Source organism: Eubalaena glacialis, chromosome 1 (assembly GCF_028564815.1).
Source record: "Eubalaena glacialis isolate mEubGla1 chromosome 1, mEubGla1.1.hap2.+ XY, whole genome shotgun sequence".
Taxonomy (NCBI): Eukaryota; Metazoa; Chordata; class Mammalia; order Artiodactyla; family Balaenidae; genus Eubalaena; species Eubalaena glacialis.
Genome location: NC_083716.1, coordinates 147469064 through 147488913, shown reverse-complemented (window position 1 = coordinate 147488913; position 19850 = coordinate 147469064). Strand labels below are relative to the sequence as shown.

Here is a 19850-nt window from a genome sequence, read left to right as displayed (position 1 = left end):
ACTACTATATATAAAATAGATAACCAACAAGGACCTACTCTATAGCACAGGGAACTATACTCAATATTTTGTAATACCTATAAGGGAACAGAATCTGAAGAATATATACACACACACACATATACACATATATATGCATATATATACATATGTATACATATATGCATACATATACATACATATATATAAATGCATATATACATATATACGTATAATTGTGCTGTACACCCGAAACAAAGTATTGTAAATCGACTATACTTCAATTACAAAAATGGATATGTATGAAATTCAGCTGAGGTCTTCCTGAGTTGTTACCTCTTCACAAGAAAGAATTCAATTCAGCTCTTGTGTATGACGTGTTCTAGCCCCACTTAGAACAGTGAATCTGACAGGTACAATGGATCATTTCCTTAAAATAAAGCTGTGAAGATTACATATCAGAACTTTAGGTACTGAGTAGTAAGAAGGAGTTCTAATAATCACTTCCTGACCACAGATTCAGTTCACCTTTAGTGAAACTATATTTGCACGGTTTTTCTCTATGAACCCAAGGATTTAGTATATATTCTACTATTTTAGTGCATATTTTACTGAGGATAATTAAAAAAGAATGATTCGTGGGTTGGGGAAAGAAAAGGAAAGAAGTGCCAGTGGCAGAAGAGAGGTCAATGTTTTTTAATTGAAGCCATAGAAAAATTAAAGGAGGCTCAGGAGGGTCAATCCAGGTCTAAGGACCTATATCTTCACATGCTAGTGGCCCAAAAGTGTCCACGTGAGCTTCTACAAAGCCACCAATGCCAACACTTGTCTCTACACTAACTCCGTTGGGACAGGATTGAAGAAACATCCAGCAGGTTGACCAAGGATAACAGAAGCTTATTCCCTCTTGAAGCATTCCATTTGCTCCTCACCTCTGCAGCCTTGGACGCTGGTTAACAACTCTGAGTCAAAGAACCTGAGCAGATTGAATCTTTGATTCTAGCTCTTTAGAAATCAACAACCATTCCTGCGAGGGTAGCATCTTAGAGTATTGTTCTAAGTTGACACCTTCTTATGAATACAGAAAAAAGCAGCAGAAGATCACGAGCATGAGAACCCTCAACGCTCAGGATGAGGAGGAGGCGTAGCCCACCACCAGCCCCAGCGCACACAGGCATGGAAAAAAGGAAAAAGAAAAAAAACCTGTCTTACATATGATCTGTGACAAAGCAAAATTATTTCATAGACTTCTCATTCATGGTGGATCTTTCTAGCAGGCATGGATGAAAATGGAAAATTTCCCCATCCTTGTTATATAAGATCTAAAACATGTCAGTATTTTCCTACTTTAGTGTGTCATCTAAACTGATTTGTTTCAGAGCATAAAAGACTATCTTCATAGATGGTCATGGCTTCTCAGTTTCACAATGTCTTTTCCTATGGGGATTTTTAGACCTTTAGGTGCTATAATGGGGGTAGGGGTAAGGGATACTATACTGAGGGAGGGTAGGATTCCCTGAAGTCCTAACACACAAGCAGTTACCTATTGTAATGCCATATCGGGAAGCCTCCATCAAATTTCTCTTAAAAACAACTTCTGTAGGCAAGGTTGCCTTTTTAGAATATATCTGAAAAGGGACAAGAATGTCATATAAATCTATGTATCAAAAAGAATTTTTTAAAATGCACTATACCTATGGGTAGAGTTCATCCATCAGCAAGTTTTTCAGGTTATTTCTCTTTCATATATCTCTAATTATAACTCTCTGGGAGAGTATCAAAGATAAAGCAATGAATGATAAAACCTAATCTAATTTAAATTCCTCTGAAAGGTGTCCTAGCTTCACTTGACAAGTACCGACCTGCCGAACACCCATCCCCTTGTCTGCCTGTCACAGACCTGATGGAAGGAGCAAAGGCTGTGTACAACGGTGGATTTTCTAATGTACTTTGAATGGCTGATGGCCACAAACCTCAGATGATTCCTGATTGAAGGGTGTCTGCCTAAAAATAACAGCCACATGAAGATAATTTCTACAGTAACTAATTTCTTCTATTAGATAATAAAACATTTCATGCTTTCCCGTCCTCTTCTACTATATTTTTAAAAATGTGAACAAAAGGGACCATACCAAAGCAATAACACGTGACTGGGAAAAAGACGAGTGAGGCGAAAAAGTAATTACCTCCAACTTTACACATTTATTTCTTGCCGTGGTGGTTTGCTTGTTTTTCCTCCTCAAATCCTCCACCATCCATACATAAAGAGGAGTATAAAGTATCTAGGAAAATATGACTATCCTAGATTTCTGCTAGGAGGTTCACTGCATTTCTTTAGGGTAGGCAATTCAAATATGAAACTAAACAGTTCAGTCATATCCCAGAGTTGTGTGATGTTTAATGCATTAACCAGTGTACTCCAGCCTCCGTGGAATTCTCAACTACATTTAGTTTGTGCCAGTCAGAGACTCTGGCAGAACCCACGGTAGGACCATGGGACAGACCTAGATTGAGAGGATCCTGGAACTCATGCTCACGAGTCAATGGAAATAACAAGATGACTTAGCCTCATCATAACACGCTTGGACTCCTTGTAGGCACAGAATCATTTCCCTGGAGGGAGAACTCTATTTTTTATTCTTCCCAAGAGGGATGATAGGCAGGTGGTCCTGGCAGGTTTTAGTAAGACCTTACAAATAAAAATTCTCTCTACTCTAGGGAGACATTTATAAAACTGCAAACTCCCAGACCTGAATAACAATCACTGCAGATTATACTCTGTCCCGTCTGTGATTACTTAGTTCCTAGGGCAGGTCACTTAGCCTCAGTAATTCTCATCAATCCCAACATGCCCCTAAACTCTGCAGGTGGCTGGTAAAACTACCACTTTCAGATAAAGAAGTTCTACTGTCTCTACCCTTTCCTTCAAGCCCCAAAGGCTAAGCCTTTCTTTGAAAAATTTATTGTTGAAGGCAAAAAACACACATCCCAGATACCTGGTGCTCTCAAGCTGTTCTTGGAATACCCTCCCCTTCTCATACAACTGCAATCCACTTTTGCTCTCTCTCCAAAGATGATGCACTGGAGCTAAGGTGAATCCCATGCCTCACGCCATATCTCCTACGTCAGCTCAGTGATTCGCTCTCATGGATAATGGTTCCCACTGGCCAATGGGCAGAGGGCTTCTCTGCTAACCTCAGTGTTGGACTTGTGCCTTGATCCAAAATTCTTTAGACTTATGGAGGAAATCATTAAGGAAGCCAGTGTTAGAAGGAACAGTGGACTGAGAAGACAGGAACGCAAGTTCTTAGTGCTGGCCTGGCCATTATTAAATCACTATGGGATTTAGGATAATTTCTTTACTTCTCCACACTTTAGTTTTGACATTTTAGGAAGTGTGGGATCCTTGCTGAAACTAAATGCTGATACAAAGTTGGGGGGTATATTAGTTTCCTTGGGTGACCAAAACAAAGTACCACAAACTGAGTAACGTAAAACAACAGAAATCTGCCTCATAATTCTGGAGGCTAGAAGCCCCAAATCAAGGTGTCAGTAGAGCCATGTTCCCTCTGAATGCTCTAGGGAAGGACTGTTTTCATGCCTCTCTCCTAGCTTCTAGTAGTTATTGGCCTATAGAAGCCTCACTCTAATGTCTGTCTCTGTCTTCACATGGTCTACTCCTTGTCTTCTGTGTCTTTGTATCTTCATAAGGCACTCTCCTCTGTGTGTAGCTCTGTGTGCAGATTTTCCTCTTTGGATGAGGATATCAGTCATTAGAATAGGGCCTAGCCCAATCCAATACGACCTCATCTCAAGCTGATTACATTCGCAATAACCCTATTTCCAAATAAGGGCATATTCACATGTCCAAGGGGTTAGTATTGAACATATCTTTTTGGAGGACACAATTTAACCCACAACAGGTGAAGTCTAATGAGCGATGCACCAGGGTGCCTTTGTCAGAGTTGACTTATGCAAGAGGGGGAGAGAAGCCAATGATGAAGTAGTTTGGCATAAAAACATCTTGGGAAAATGGGGTGAATGAAAGGGTCAGAATGTTGTGAGTTTCCCAGATGAGTTCCATGGACCTGTTCTGAGTTACGTGGAAGAGGAAGACAGAAATAAAAGTTGAAAGTGCAGTTTTTCACAAAGGGTTTTGTGAAAATTTGGCTCAAGTGACCAAAACTACAACATAGAACTGGGAAAAAGGAGCATTTTCTGAATTGTTACAGAGACTCTATGGGCCAGAACAAAGGGGACAAAGCATTTAATAAACATCTATTACGTTTGACCCCTGCATTGCTTCTATCTTCTTGCAGGATGAGGACCTCATATTTCCTTAAGGGAGTTGCTCCTGCCCCAGTCTCAGCTTGTGAGGCTTGGATGGAGTTGTCCCTCCAGTGGTGGCCGCATGCCTAGAACCTGGCTGGTTCAGCCCCACATCCCGCAATCAGAGCGTTTGGGTCAGAGAGGAACCCATGACACAAAGCAGCCAGTGAGATTCAATTCCAGGACTCTTCCTGAAATTATTAAGGAAGGCACTTCTTGCTACTTTATTTACCATCGACAATAAAAATTACCTTATGTGTGTATGTGTGGTGAGAACTTTTAAGATTTAATCTCTTAGCAACTTTTAAGTATAAACACAGTATTGTTAACCATGCTATACATTAGATGCTGTACATTAGATCCTAAGAACTTATTCATCTTGCAACTGGAAGTTTGTACACTTTGATCAACATCTCCCCATTTTTCCCACCACCTAGCCCCTGGCAACCACCATTCTACTCTCTATTACTATGAGTTCGGGTTTTTTAGAATCTACATAAAAGTGAGATTATACAGTATTTGTCTCTCTCTGTCTGAGTTATTCCACTTTGTATAATGCCCTCAAGCTTCCTCAATATTGTCACAAATGGCAGGATTTCCTTCTTTATTTATGGCCGAAAAATATTCATATATATATATACTTTCTATATATATGATATAAATATGATATATATGTGAGATATATACATATATATATAACATTTTCTTTATCCATTAATCCGTCTTTGGGCATTTTGTCTGGTTCCACATGTTGACTATTGTGAGTAATGTGGCAATGAACACAAGGGTACAGAGAGAGAAAAATATTAAAAGTCCTTACCACAAAAAAATGGTAACTCTGTGAGGTGATGGATATGTTAACTAACCTCACTGCAGTAATCATATATATATATGATTATATATCAAATCATCATGTTGTGAACCTTAAAATTACATAATGTTATGTCAGTTATATCTCAATAAAGATGATAAAAATTAATTAACCATAAAAATAAGATATCTTTTATAAGATGTTATGTTGATTTTATTACAATGTTCTAGAGAAAAAAAATACCTCCACATAAAATGTGCTTATTGATTTTGTGACACAATTAGATCTAGAAACCAAAATGTGTGAAAAGAATGGATCTAAGAATCAAGGAAACAAAATGTTTATCTTTATTCTCTAATTTGTGATCTGCAGAACACGTTGATGTTAACTGACCTCTGAAAGTTTCCATGAAATTGAGAGACTTTTACAATCTGCCCCAGTAAAATCATAAATTGATTTTACGAATTGAGCTTAGATAATTAGGATGATATAGGGCTGTCTAATTTTTTGTTTTGTTTTAAATCAAACATAAACTGCATAAAAGAAGGTTCGAATGTAATATTGCCTCTTAAGCAATAGAAGACAATTATTTATATCACTGAAGGGATTTAGAACAACATCTAATATTTGAATTTTTGTTAACAAATTCTAAGAAATAGATGTTTCAAATCAGAGTGTCTCAAATAGTTACAGAATTTTGTTGTTGCCTTGTTATCCATCTGTCAAGGACACGAATAATCACTAAAAGGCATACGTTAACCAAAACTAAATCTACCAACAAGAAGGATATACAATAAAAGTTTAGTGGTTAAAAAAAAGAAAGAAAATTAATGCTGGTCTTTGCTCCATGGAGAGGACCTGCCTTAAACTGAACCTAATAAAGATAAAAGTAGAAGCAAGAGATGGAGAAATAGATTATAAATAGAAAGAGAAAAGAATAGAAGATTGTAGAAACAGAAGATTATAAAGAGGAAGATAAAGAATGAAACTGTGCTCTGCTGACCTCTTGATACTTTGGGATGCCACCCTACCTTCCCTTCTATTTTTAGCTAGATGAGCTAATAAGTTCCCTTATTTTGGCTTATACCAGTTGGAATTTATAACCAAAAGTGTCCCAATGAATATAGGGCCCACTTGGCCTGGTGTGGGTTCTCCAGCTTTGAAAGCAAAGGAAGGCAACACTCAATGCAGTAACGTTGTGCCAGCAGGGACAGCCATGGCCACAGTGGCTGCGGGAGCCTAAGTCCAGCCTCAAATGATCTTCTAGACAGAGACCATAAAACAGAGACACACACATCAAACATAAGAGGACTGGTTCTAATAATAGGTAAGTCACCCTGGGGAGCCTCATATACAACTACAAGAGACTTGCATAGTCCAGTTATACACGTGTGGACCACAAGACAACAAATCGTGAGTGTTAGAATTAATGGGAAATTATTTGTACCTATAAGCTAAAGAGGCTTGGGGGGAATTCTGGTTACATGTCTAATACAGGAGCAGCATGAGCTTTCCAATAGACCCCCATATTCTACTGAGATTCAGATTTCTATTGTTTGACAAAAGACTTAAATTTAGTCTTTCTGTCCTAGACACAATACACATACTCCTCTTCTACCTTAGAACAAAAGAGACAGAATAAAGAGAAAAGCCAAGGGACATGGGTGTGTGAACCTGGGTGTGCCCATGTGTGCCTGTGAGCTCTCTGGGGAGTTCTGAAATATGAGTTTTCAAATGGAGGTAGAATTAAGCTGAGAGCATCAGTATTGTAGCATCAAGCACTTGGCCATGTGCTCTTCTTTTGTGCGGGATAACTGGAGGGATTAGTGCTTAGCAAACACAACCTAACTTGTGGAATATCCTTGGATCTCATTTCTCTTAGTAAAATGAATATTTCCTTTTAGCACTGCCATTAAGGAACACAGTATCAATAAAAACTGAAGGATCAGTAAAAGAGAAATCAAGATGCCACTAAAAATGTACATTTGAAGATGCAGATGTGTATATAACAGCAAACCAAAGAAAACAGAACTGTTCAGACCTACAGATTTTTTTTTTTAACATCTTTTCTGGAGTGTGTGTGTATATATATATATATTTTTTTTTTTTTTTTTTTTCTTTTTCATTACGGCTCCCATCAAGGGCTTCTTTTCTTCTCTTTTTTTAAAATATATATTTTTTGGATTATTTAAATTTCTTTATTTTATCCATTGTATCTGTCTCTTGGCCACTGAATAGTTTTGTGGGGTTTTTATTAATATCTTTATTGGAGTATAATTGCTTTACAATGTTGTGTTAGTTTCTGTGGTATAACAAAGTGAATCAGCTATACATATACTATATCCCCACATCTCCTCCCTCTTACATCTCTCTCCCACCCTCCCTATCCCACCCCTCTAGGTGTACACAAAGCACCAAGATGATCTCCCTGTGCTATGTGGCTGCTTCCCACTAGCTATTTATTTTACATTTGGTAGTGTATATATGTCAATGCCAGTCTCTCACTTCGTCCCAGCTTACCCTTCCCCCTCCCTATGTCCTCAAGTCCATTCTCTACGTCTGCATCTTTATTCCTGTCCTACCCCCTACGTTCTTCAGAACCTTTTTTTTTTAGATTCCATATATATGTGTTAGCATATGGTATTTGTTTTTCTCCTTCTGACTTACTTCACTCTGTATGACAGACTCTAGGTCCATCCACCTCACTACAAATAACTCATTTTGTTTCTTTTTATGGCTGAGTAATATTCCATTGTATATATGTGCCACATCTTCTTTATCCATTCATCTGTCGATGGACACTTAGGTTGCTTCCATGTCTTGGCTATTGTAAATAGTGCTGCAATGAACATTGTGGTACATGACTCTTTTTGAGTTATGGTTTCCTCAGGGTATATGCCCAGTAGTGGGATTGTTGGGTAGTATGGTAGTTCTAGTTTTAGTTTTTTAAGGAACCTCCATAATGTTCTCCATAGTGGCTGTATCAATTTACATTCCCACCAAGAGTGCAAGAGGGTTCCCTTTTCTCCACACCCTCTCCAGCATTTATTGTTTGTAGATTTTTTGATCATGGCCATTCTGACTGGTGTGAGGTGATACCTCACTGTAGATTTGATTTGCATTTCTCTAATGATTAGTGATGTTGAGCATCCTTTCATGTGTTTGTTGGCAATCTGTATATCTTCTTTGGAGAAATGTCTATTTAGGTCTTCTGCCCATTTTTGGATTGGGTTGTTTGTTGTTTTGATATTGAGCTCCATGAGCTGCTTATAAATTTTGGAGATTAATCCTTTGTCAGTTGCTTCATTTGCAAATATTTTCTCCCATTCTGAGGGTTGTCTTTTTGTCTTGTTTATGGTTTCCCTTGCTGTGCAAAAGCTATTAAGTTTCATTAGGTCCCATTTGTTTATTTTTGTTTTTATTTCCATTTCTCTAGGAGGTGGGTCAAAGAGGATCTTGCTGTAATTTATGTCATAGAGTGTTCTGCCTATGTTTTCCTCTAAGAGTTTTATAATGTTTGGCCTTACATTTAGGTCTTTAATGCATTTTGAGTTTATTTTTGTGTATGGTGTTAGGGATACATCTTTACATGTAGCTGTCCAGTTTTCCCAGCACCACTTTGTGAAGAGGCTCTCTTTTCCCCCTTGTATATTCTTGCCTCCTTTATCAAAGATAAGGTGACCTTATGTGTGTGGGTTTATCTCTGGGCTTTCTATCCTGTTCCATTGATCTATATTTCTGTTTTTGTGCCACTACCATACTGTCTTGATTACTGTAGCTTGGTAGTATAGTCTGAAGTCAGGGAGTCTGATTCCTCCAGCTCCGTTTTTCTTTCTCAAGATTGCTTTGGCTGTTCGGGCTATTTGTCTTTTGTGTTTCCATACAAATTGTGAAATGTTTTGTTCTAGTTCTGGGAAAAATGCCATTGCTAGTTTGATAGGGATTGCATTGAATCTGTAGATTGCTTTGGGTAGTAGAGTCATTTTCACAATGTTGATTCTTCTAATCCAAGAACATGGTATATCTCTCCATCTGTTGGTATCATCTTTAATTTCTTTCATCAGTGTCTTATAGTTTTCTGCATACAGGTCTTTTGTCTCCCTAGGTAGGTTTATTCCTAGGTATTTTATTCTTTTTGTTGCAATGGTAAATGGGAGTGTTTCCTTAATTTCTGTTTCAGAACTTTCATCATTAGTGTATAGGAATGCAAGAGATTTCTGTGCATTAATTTTGTATCCTGCTACTTTACCAAATTCATTGATTAGCTCTAGTAGTTTTCTGGGAGCATCTTTAGGATTCTCTATGTATAGTATCATGTCATCTGCAAACAGTGACAGTTTTACTTCTTCTTTTCTGATTTGGATTCCTTTTGTTTCTTTTTCTTCTCTCATTGCTGTGGCTAAAACTTCCAAAACTATGTTGAATAATAGTGGTAAGAGTGGGCAACCTTGTCTTGTTCCTCATCTTAGAGGAAATGGTTTCAGGTTTTCACCATTGAGAACGATGTTGGATGTGTGTTTGTCATATATGGCCTTTATTATGTTGAGGTAGGCTCCCTCAATGCCTATTTTCTGGAGGGTTTTTTATCATAAATGGGTGTTGAATTTTGTTGAAAGATTTTTCTGCATCTTTTGAGATTATCATATGGTTTTTATCCTTCAGTTTGTTAATATGGTGTATCACATTGATTGATTTGCATATATCGAAGAATCCTTGCATTCCTGGGATAAATCCCAGTTGATCATGGTGTATGATCCTTTTAATCTGCTGTTGGATTCTGTTTGCTAGTATTTTGTTGAGGATTTTTGCATCTATGTTCATCAGTGATATGGGCCTGTAGTTTTCTTTCTTTGTGACATCTTTGTCTGGTTTTGGTATCAGGGTGATGGCGGCCTTGTAGAATGAGTTTGGGAGTGTTCCTCCATCTGCTGTATTTTGGAAGAGTTTGAGAAGGATAGGTGTTAGCTCTTCTCTAAATGTTTGATAGAATTCACCTGTGAAGCCGTCTGGTCCTGGGCTTTTGTTTGTTGAAAGATTTTTATCACAGTTTCAATTTCAGTGCTTGTGATTGGTCTGTTTATATTTTCTATTTCTTCCTGGTTCAGTCTCAGAAGGTTGTGCTTTTCTAAGAATTTGTCCATTTCTTCCAGGTTGTCCATTTTATTGGCATATAGTTGTTTATAGTAAACTATCATGATCCTTTGTATTTCTGCAGTGTCAGTTGTTACTTCTCCTTTTTCATTTCAAATTCTATTGATATGAGTCTTCTCCCTTTTCTTCTTGATGAGTCTGGCTAATGGTTTATCAATTTTGTTTATTTTCTCTAAGAACCAGCTTTTAGTTTTATTGATTTTAGCTATGGTTTCCTTCATTTCTTTTTCATTTATTTCTGATCTGATTTTTATGATTTCTTTCCTTCTCCTAACTTTGGGGTTTTTTTTGGTTTTTCTTTCTCTAATTGCTTTAGGTGTAAGGTTAGGTTGTTTATTTGAGATTTTTCTTGTTTCTTAAGGTAGGATTGTATTGCTATAAACTTCCCTCTTAGAACAGCTTTTGCTGCATCCCATAGGTTTTGGGTCATCGTGTTTTCATTGTCATTTGTTTCTAGGTATTTTTTGATTTCCTCTTTGATTTCTTCAGTGATCTCTTGGTTATTTAGTAGTGTATTATTTAGCCTCCATGTATTTGTATTTTTAACAGTTTTTTTCCTGTAATTGATATCTAGTGTCATAGTGTTACAAATTTAAACAAGCACACAAGGGTTGAAGATTTTGCTTTAAGCCTGAAGACAACATCAAAAGAAAACAACACACATAAATGCCCCTCATGAAAATTTGAACTATAACATCAAATTCAGCATGTGATTCAGCCTTTGGGAATCTGAAAATAATAAATAGATATGCAAGACTGTTGTTTCTTGATATGATTACAGAAATCATATCTAATTTCTACAGTATAACCATTACATATTAAAAAATCATTAATTTATGGTTAGCAGATATTTGATCCGGTCCAAAATGTCCAAAAGACATTTGGTGCATGGCAAAAGCTTCTTGAAATTTGGTCCTAATCAAATCATGTGGCATGGGACAAATATGCTCATGGATGTTTTGGACAGGACCAAATATGAAGGACGTTTTGGTGTGGAACAAATGTCTTATGGACATTTTGGTCAGGACCAAGTATCTTGCGGGGTTAAATTATACCATTTTTCAGTAATAGTCACTTCACCAGCTACGAGCCTAATTGGAAGGTCAACCAAGGTAGGATTCTGTGTCCATAGAAATGTCTCCAATGCTTCCTTAATAACTGAATGCTGGCAGACTTGAGCTGATTATCTACATTTTACAAACAAATATTGTCCTAAGCAGACTTAAGGGGCTATTTAGCGACCAGAATAAATAGTGTGCACTGGAAGGAAATGAAGCACACACAAACAAGGCACTCACCTTTTCTTCCCTGAGGATCATGGCAGTTTTCATGGATGCACAAGCCCCAGGCTGACCAGGAAGATACTATACAGTCTGTAGAGCAAGGGATATTGCAGAGCTGAGAAGCTGAAGGGGCAGGTCCCAAACATAATGTCTTTTCCACGGGTCTAGAAACTGCATGGATGGAAAAAAAAAATGGCCCGAGTCACATTCTCTGAACATCCCTAGAATTTTTCCCATCTTTATTTGTGTGCCTGCCTTGCTCACATCAGCTTTATGGTTAAACAGACTATATGCAAACAAAATATCAACACTCTTCCAATATGTACTACTTAGCTCCACATTATTAGCATTTGGGGTGAGGAAAGGCAAGAAAAGACAGTGACAAAGGGCATGCATTTGAGTTTCCTGTTTGACAGAGTATTCCCTGGGAATCCAAGAGAGGACTGGAAACCTAGATACAAATTATCTAGAGTTATGAAGTTTAAAAAAATTAAGTGGCTTTGTGAAGTTCCAAGATGAGTCTATCTCAACTCTACAAACGACTGGGTTGTTGTGAAAAATTCAAAACTGAACCCCAAGATGGGGTGTTTAGCAATAACCAATCCACTGCTATTACTCCCCTGAGGGGTGGACCTCTCGAAGACACGGAGGAAAAATGGTTTTTAGAAGAAGAAGAAAAATCAGGATCTGTGGTGGCAGAATTAGTCCCTGGAAGTCAGTTTCATTAGAAAGCCTACCCAGAGGCACAAGGAATGTCTGCGGAGCCACAGGAAATGCCAACTAGGAACCTTCCAGCTCTTCCTGGTATGCACCTGCGCCTGGGGAATGCCCAGAACTGGGTCAAGGCAGGAGGCAGTAATCATCTGTCCATCAGTGGTGCTCATCAAGTGTCCTCTCTATGCAGACCCATGCTGAGAATCATGAAAATACACAGATGAAGAAGAAGATGGGCTCCTGATTCTCATGGAGATTATAACGTAATAGGAGCTAGGATAGCAATACCCCAAAATGACCCAATAAAAGAACAGCCAAGTGCCTGACTACACTTACACAGAGTGATCCCACACTAAGCGGGTTTTGGAGCAATTCAGAGTTTGTGAGCCAATGGTTTAAGATCAGACGGTTTTATCTTATGGGTTGCCTTGTACTATGGTCAAAATATTTCCTATATGTCACTTCCATCCGTTAAGCAGATCAGAAGTGCTTCAAAGATGGAGACTGGTATGAGACAGTAGGGCGGTAAATCACCCCATCTACTTTGCTTCCTCACTCTTTACATAAGATGTGAATTAAATCAGATACAGATCGAAATAAATCACGGCTGTGACCAGCAGAACTTTGAATGTAAACCAAAGCAAGAGCAAAATGAAAAAAATACTGTCATGAAGATGTTTTAACCATCGGGGAAAGAAGTGGAGAGGCTTGAGTTGTTTATGAGGGTGAATGGGAAAAACAAAAGGTTGCAAAGGAAAATGATAATAATGGTTTATTTGCAACTAATTCTTTTACAGTTTACCAAAAGGATTTGACCTGACTTAAAATAAAAGACAGGAACAAAGCAAGATTGCTAACGTAAATGTCAAAGCTTGCAAGCCACGTGGAAGAGACAGTCAAGGGAAGACAGAGCAGATATTGGGGGAAAGTAAAGGGGTTTCCTGGGAAGGCTGAGGAGAGGTGATGATCAGAGATTGTGCTGAAGATAACAACAGCTGGGTGGGGAGGTTGGAGTGACCAGGACTGTGGATGTACATACGACACTGATGGACCACGGGTAAAGAAGAACCTGTGAGATGGGGTGGGGGGGTTTGCAATTCCTTCCCCAGGAGTGAGTAAAAGACCCACAAGCAGCCATTCACTGAGTACATCATGCATTCATTCCAAAACCACTGAGTACCCGTTTAAATCAGGCCCTATTGGATGGTGTCTGCTTTCAAGGAACTCTCAGTCGAGAAGGGTAAGTCAAGTAGCATTTTAACAAGATTGATGGAAATAGATGCTTTAGAGCATTGTATAAATAGAAAGATGCACAGCCAGAGGTCTTAAGGCAGAAGTGTGTTTCGGTCCAGGCCCATGCTTGGTTAGCATGTGTTCTCACAAACTCAAACTTTAGTTCCAAAAACAAAACCTAAGTAATGATGGAAAAGGAAGTGGGGGCATGTAAACTGATTACTCCAGCTGTTTAATAAACATTTATAGTGCATGCCAGGCACTGTCTATAAACATCAATTCATTTATCCTGCATAACTTTGAGATATATACTATTATTATTCCTACTTTAAAATGGGGAAACTTAGACACAGTTTACTCACTTGCTCACATTCCCAATTAGCAAACAGTGGAGCCAGGATTTGGAACAAGGTGGTCTGGTTCCAGAATCTGTGCTGTGAACCACTGCTCTATGTGGCCTCATCATCAGTCATTCAATCTACATTGCTAAGTACTTACCATGAGTTAACACTGTGTTAGGTGCTGAAGCTAGATTAGTAGTGAAACAGACAAGGTCACTTGTCCTCATGGAGCCTCTTTTTCAATGTGAGTTGGTACTAAGCATTCATGAGTCCATGAGTTTCAACAATAAGACTAGAAAGCCATTATTGCTGCTTCTCTTTTCTTTGCCATGGCTGTCTCCCTGTAACACCGGACAGAACTTAAGTGTCTGATGATCAATGCTGAGAAGGTACCCCAAACGTCTCAGCTCCAAGACCCAGCAGACACTTGCTGCCACAATCTCTGAACTTGAGGTTGGACCCTGCAGTTGAAACTGGTCAATCCACCAGCGCAATACCTAGGCTCACAGCAGGTCTGAACTAAATCTCGTTAGAAGCGCCAGAATGGCTTAACTGTCCAGAAGGCAGTTAAGCCTTAGGGTTGGTAGTGCAGTTGGAAAGAGACTGGGAAACTTGTCCTGAAGCTGCATTTGTCAAGGACAATGTTTTTACAGATATTATGTTTATTTGGTTTATTTTTGGAGAGCTGTTGATGATTATTGGGAGGTGAGGGGTTAAGTCCCCTAAGGTCCCCTTTGATAAATACTTAACTGTCAATCAATTGACTGTTGGACATTAGGGCTAATGGTACTAAGATATGAAATTAGGGAGAGACATGGTGTGCTGGTGAGGAATGGGGGGATTTCCCTGGAGGCTACTAAGCGACATAATTGGAGGCCCAGGGGGTGGAAGTGAGGCCATTTGTCAGAGCACTCATGCCTCTTCAGCACCTGCTGCTTTGAAAGACAGTAGATCTTAATCCATGTCAATAAATTCTTCCAGTCTCAGGGACATGTCTAAGATGCTTCATTTAGGCATTGAATCAATGGGCTTGGGTCAACTTTTCTCTATTTCAGCCCCCTGGGATACATTTGTTCTAGAAATAAATCATGAGTAAGTCATGAAGCACTTACCAGCTTCAGACCACTTAGGTAGTCAACTCCCCAAGAAAAGTGAACACAGGATATCGCTACGCCTATTGACTCTTAGAGCTAGAAGGGGAGCTTTAGAGCTAATTTAGTTTAATTCACCAATTTTACTGAAAAACTGAACTCCAAAGACCTTAGGTGGTATCTCCAAGTTCACTCAGCCAGTCCAAGGCAGAGCAAGACCTGAGCCTTGTCCCTGGTGGCTGACTCATCTCCACCTGTTCCTCTTGGTTTTCCTTCCATGGAATGAAGGCATCAGACAGAACAGATGAGGTCATTCGTACCAAGCATATATTTTGTTTATGAATCACAGTGACCACAATGGAGGCAACTAGTGACATGACAGATCCAAGACATTCATGAAGGTTGCAGGCTGTTTAACCCTTTAAACAAAATCCAAATTCCTCTCCTACTTTATTGTCACTTCAATACTCCTTCAAGCTCCATCCCACACCTCCCTGACGAAGCAGGAGGTAGTGAGACCAAAATGTGCTCCACTTTAAACAACTGTTCTTTTATTTGGAGCTGTTCACGATGTAATAAAATTATCCTGGGAGGTGGGTGGGGTAGGGGAGCATACCTGAACCACCTCAAATTGGATGGTCTGGGTAGTTTACTCTCTACTGAGCCCTCAATTCTTCTTGACCAAACTCCAGCCATGATGTTTGTGGGAAGAGGAGCTGCTTTTCTACTCACCTGAAATCCTTTCTCTAGGTATACTGACTGAAACAACTTTATTTCTATTTGCTAATAACTGTCTGCTCTAATGCAATGGATCCCTGCTGCAATCAGTGTACCTATTCAGTGAAGGTCTATGCTGGTCCAACTTTCTCCAGCTGCCTTAGACCATGTCACCTTGACACCTTCTGCCATTCCTGTGTTGACCAATTGCCTGACTAGGTAAGCAATTACCCAAGGTTTTCTAGGCTATTTAGGTTTTGTAGGCTGCGATGTTAGTCCCTGTAAAGACCTCTCATGGCCACAAAGTGTTAAAGAGACAAAGTAACTTTTAACTCAGATCAACTGAGATCATTACATAGCAGTAGCTTCCTAAAGCTAGGGAATATATTACAGTCTGATAAGTGATTGTACATATGCAGTAGTCATTAATGCTTTGAATATTTCAGTGCCTAACCTGGAATTTTTCATTTGCAATATGAAATTATTAAATTGACCTGCCTTACAAGAAATGTGCAAGTCTGCTACTAATGATTGCAAAGTCACCTTAAGTAATGAATTACTCCATGAACAGAATGCTAATTAACAAAGGGGGTGGGAATATGCTGGAATTGATATATTTAATGTTAAAGAAAAAACTGTTCTTAATTCTAGAAATGTGCATAGTTCATGATTTTCCATAAGGACAAAGTGATTTTAGATGAACATACAAATTCAGTCGAAATGATTTGTAATGAAGAAGAAAAATGCCTGTTGTGATCATTAGCATGTGACCACCACTGTAAAGAAAAATGAGTGCCTTCACATTTCCTTCTTTGAAACTAAATTAAGCTCTGATCCAAACTAATTTGAATCAACACAGAAATAAGTTGTCAAAGATTCAATAAGAGTATATTACCCCCCCACTCCTACTGCTGGCCATTTTGTAAGATCTAAATTTCAATGCCATTTAATGCCTCAAAAAGAAATTAAATGGAAATTGCATCATCATCATCATAATTAGTTAATTATAATTAATAACTAGGTACCCTCTGTATTTTATTTAAAAAATGAGGTATGTTTGCTTAGAGTAAAAAATGTTATCACAGGAGCCAATGGCATTTTCTTATTTTTTAATATGTCTATTATCAGATGAAACATCAAATGAGTCTTTAAAAATTTAGCAAGTGTTTCAGGTAATTCTGCCATGGCATAATGGAACTCAGCTTTCCCTCAGAACAGAAAGAAAGATCTTGATCATGGGCAAGAAATTAGTCAAACATATTGATTTTTTACCAGTACTTTCAGGGAGGTAGAGATGAAAAGAAAGTAAAGGTGATGCTACTTCCTGGGAACTCTTAAAACCCGGATGATTTTGTCTGCTTTCTATCTTAGGGGTACCTGAGTACCCCTGCATTCTATCTTCAGCTGATTTTACATAAGATATTTGATTTGCAGAAAGACATCAGCCTTCACAAAGAACTTAGACCAAAAAGTTATATTCACTTCAATTTTCCAAATCAAACGCAGGCCCTGTCAAACCCAAAGGGAATTCTCACTCAAAACTCAGAACCCCCTCGTTCCACAGGGTGTCCAGGAAATCATAATATAAACAGCATTTGCTCAGAGTTAATTCAAAAATAATGAAAGAGCCTACTTATGTAAAAATGCTGCTTTCTAAATGGTTTTTGAGAAACAGTATTGCCTCTGACATATTCATTTAGGGAGTATACTGACTTGGCAGAAATTCAATCCACCTAACTGCTAAAATAAATAGGCTTCTACAAACTGAAGGAGTCAAACAGTTGAAGAGGAAAGATAAATAATATTACAGTTTCAACCAGAAAGCTATTTTCCTTCAAGAAGCTTCATGTATTATTTCAAATGCCTTTTGCCACTGGGATTTGCAAAATAATGCATCATTCTTTTAACTCAGTGGTTAGAATAAAAGCAAATATGTCTTCTAGCACTTACAGGCAGCTTAAATAATTAAATCACATCTCATCCTATTATATCTAATAAAGCTTAATTTTAGCCATATTGTGACTCTCTTGGCAAAGTACTGTGCAATACAGTTTGGCAGGAGGATGTGTATGTATGTACCATAAATATAATATCTAAAAATAATTATTTCTAATTGCAGGAATTATGTGAAATTTGGCCACATGTCAAAAAATTTTCCAGATTTCATCCATTTCACATAGTGAATTAGAAAATACCTACCAACTAGTGATTTTCCTAATGCTACAGAGTAACAACATGATAAGTAAAGATGGAAAACAATATTCAGAATAAAAATGGACAAAAGAAATGAAGTATGTATTCAGTTTTAGAAAGTAATTAGATGAATATCCAACAATTACAAAATTAGGGGAGAAACACAGTAGCCTTCAGCCCTATATTCATATATTTCTTTATGATATATTCTCTCCTCTGTTCCTCTTTTTTTAATTAATTTTATTGGAGTATATTTGATTTAGAATGTCATGTTAGTTTCTGCTGTACAGCAAAGTGAATCAGTTAAACACACACACATATATATCTTCACTCTTTTATAGATTCTTTTCCCATATAGTCATTACAGAGTACTGAGTAGAGTTCCCTGTGCTATACAGTAGGTTCTTATTAGTTATCTATTTTATATATAGTAGTGTGTACATGTCAATCCCAATCTCCCAGTTTATCCTTCCCCCCACCCTTTCCCCCTTGGTAACCATAAGTTTGCTTTCTACATCTGTGATTCTGTTTCTGTTTTGTAAATAAGTTCATTTGTACCATTTTTTTAGATTCCACATATAAGTGATATCATATGATATTTTCTTTCTCTGACTTACTTCACTCAGTATGACAATCACTAGATCCATCCATGTCGCTCCAAATGGCATTATTTTATTCTTTTTTTATGGCTAATATTCCACTGTATATACGTACCACATCTTCTTTTGAGAATTTCTTTCTGATCGTTTCTCAGACTATTTAATTAGGAAAATGAATAAGTGTCCTCTTCTGAAAAATTCTTAAAGAGAAATAAAATGAAAAAAATAGGTTTAAAAATATCAGTATTAAAGGCCAAACCTCAGGAAAGGTAGGTGTTTTAGAGGAAAATGAGGAGCAAGGTGGGTGTTTTTGATGTGATTCTGAAAGATACTTAAAATGATTACTAAAGGTTTGATGGAGAGAATGAAACTAAATTATAATGACTATTTTCATCTTAAAATGTAAGATTAGAGGGACTTCCCTGGTGGCGCAGTGGTTAAGAATCCGCCTGCCAATGCAGGGGACACGGGTTCGAGCCCTGGTCAGGGAAGATCCCACATGCTGGGGAGCAACTAAGCCCATGCGCCACAACTATGGAGCCTGTCGTCTAGAGCCCGTGAGCCACAACTACTGAGCCCACGTGCCACAACTACTGAAGCCCGCCCACCTAGAGCCCATGCTCCGCAACAAGAGAAGCCACAGCAAAGAGAAGCCTGTGCACCACAACAAAGAGTAGCCCCCACTCACTGCAACTAGAGAAAGCCTGTGCGCAGCAACGAAGACCCAATGCGGCCAAAAATAAAATAAAAATAAATAAATACATTTATAAAAAATAAAATTTAAGATTAAAGTCATTCCTAAGTTATTACAATGAGTTCACAATAAACAGCCCACCCCTAGATTTTCTTAAAGAGCAAAGGATGACCAAAGAAGCCATTAAGGCAGCTTGGAACTTGGAGAAGGAGGGCTGTAAAGCTCACCCTCCACTGGGTACACATAGCATCACTAGCCCAATTCTTTTTCCTTATCAACCATATCCAACCCATTAACTGAGGAAAAACAGAGGTGACCGTAAAACGTCCCTAAGTCCATTGGGCAAGAATTGGAAAGAAAAAGGGTATTTTAAAAATACAAAAACAAAAAAAGAAAGTGGTTGAGATAGGAATGTGTCAGAGAGCAGGGACAGGGAACAGGAAGATCTGGTAAGAAAGGTCAGAAGGTGGCAAAAGAAAGCAGACCTAGGTCTCCCAGACTTCAGTACCGGTCACAGGATACCCTGTTACTCCATCGGCAAGAAAGGCCTTCATTTGATTTGGAAGGTCTGATTTAGGTGGATATAGAAGTTGGATGTTTCAACCCGGGAATAACTCAATGGAAATTTTAAATAATGGTAACAAGAAGGGGAAAGCCATGTTCTCTGAGGTGACACAGTCCTCCAGGAACATCACAAACTCCAAAGCTTAAAGCC

General features: G+C 38.3%; 1 protein-coding gene across 1 annotated transcript in view; it reads right to left on the bottom strand.

Moving 5' to 3' along the window:
* The window catches only part of THSD7B (thrombospondin type 1 domain containing 7B), a 787061-nt gene that overhangs the window by 489164 nt on the left and 278047 nt on the right, over positions 1–19850 (bottom strand). The window contains exon 5 of the mRNA XM_061199619.1: positions 11569–11724. Coding sequence (XP_061055602.1) covers positions 11569–11724 — 156 coding nt within the window. The remainder of the gene's footprint in view (positions 1–11568; positions 11725–19850) is intronic.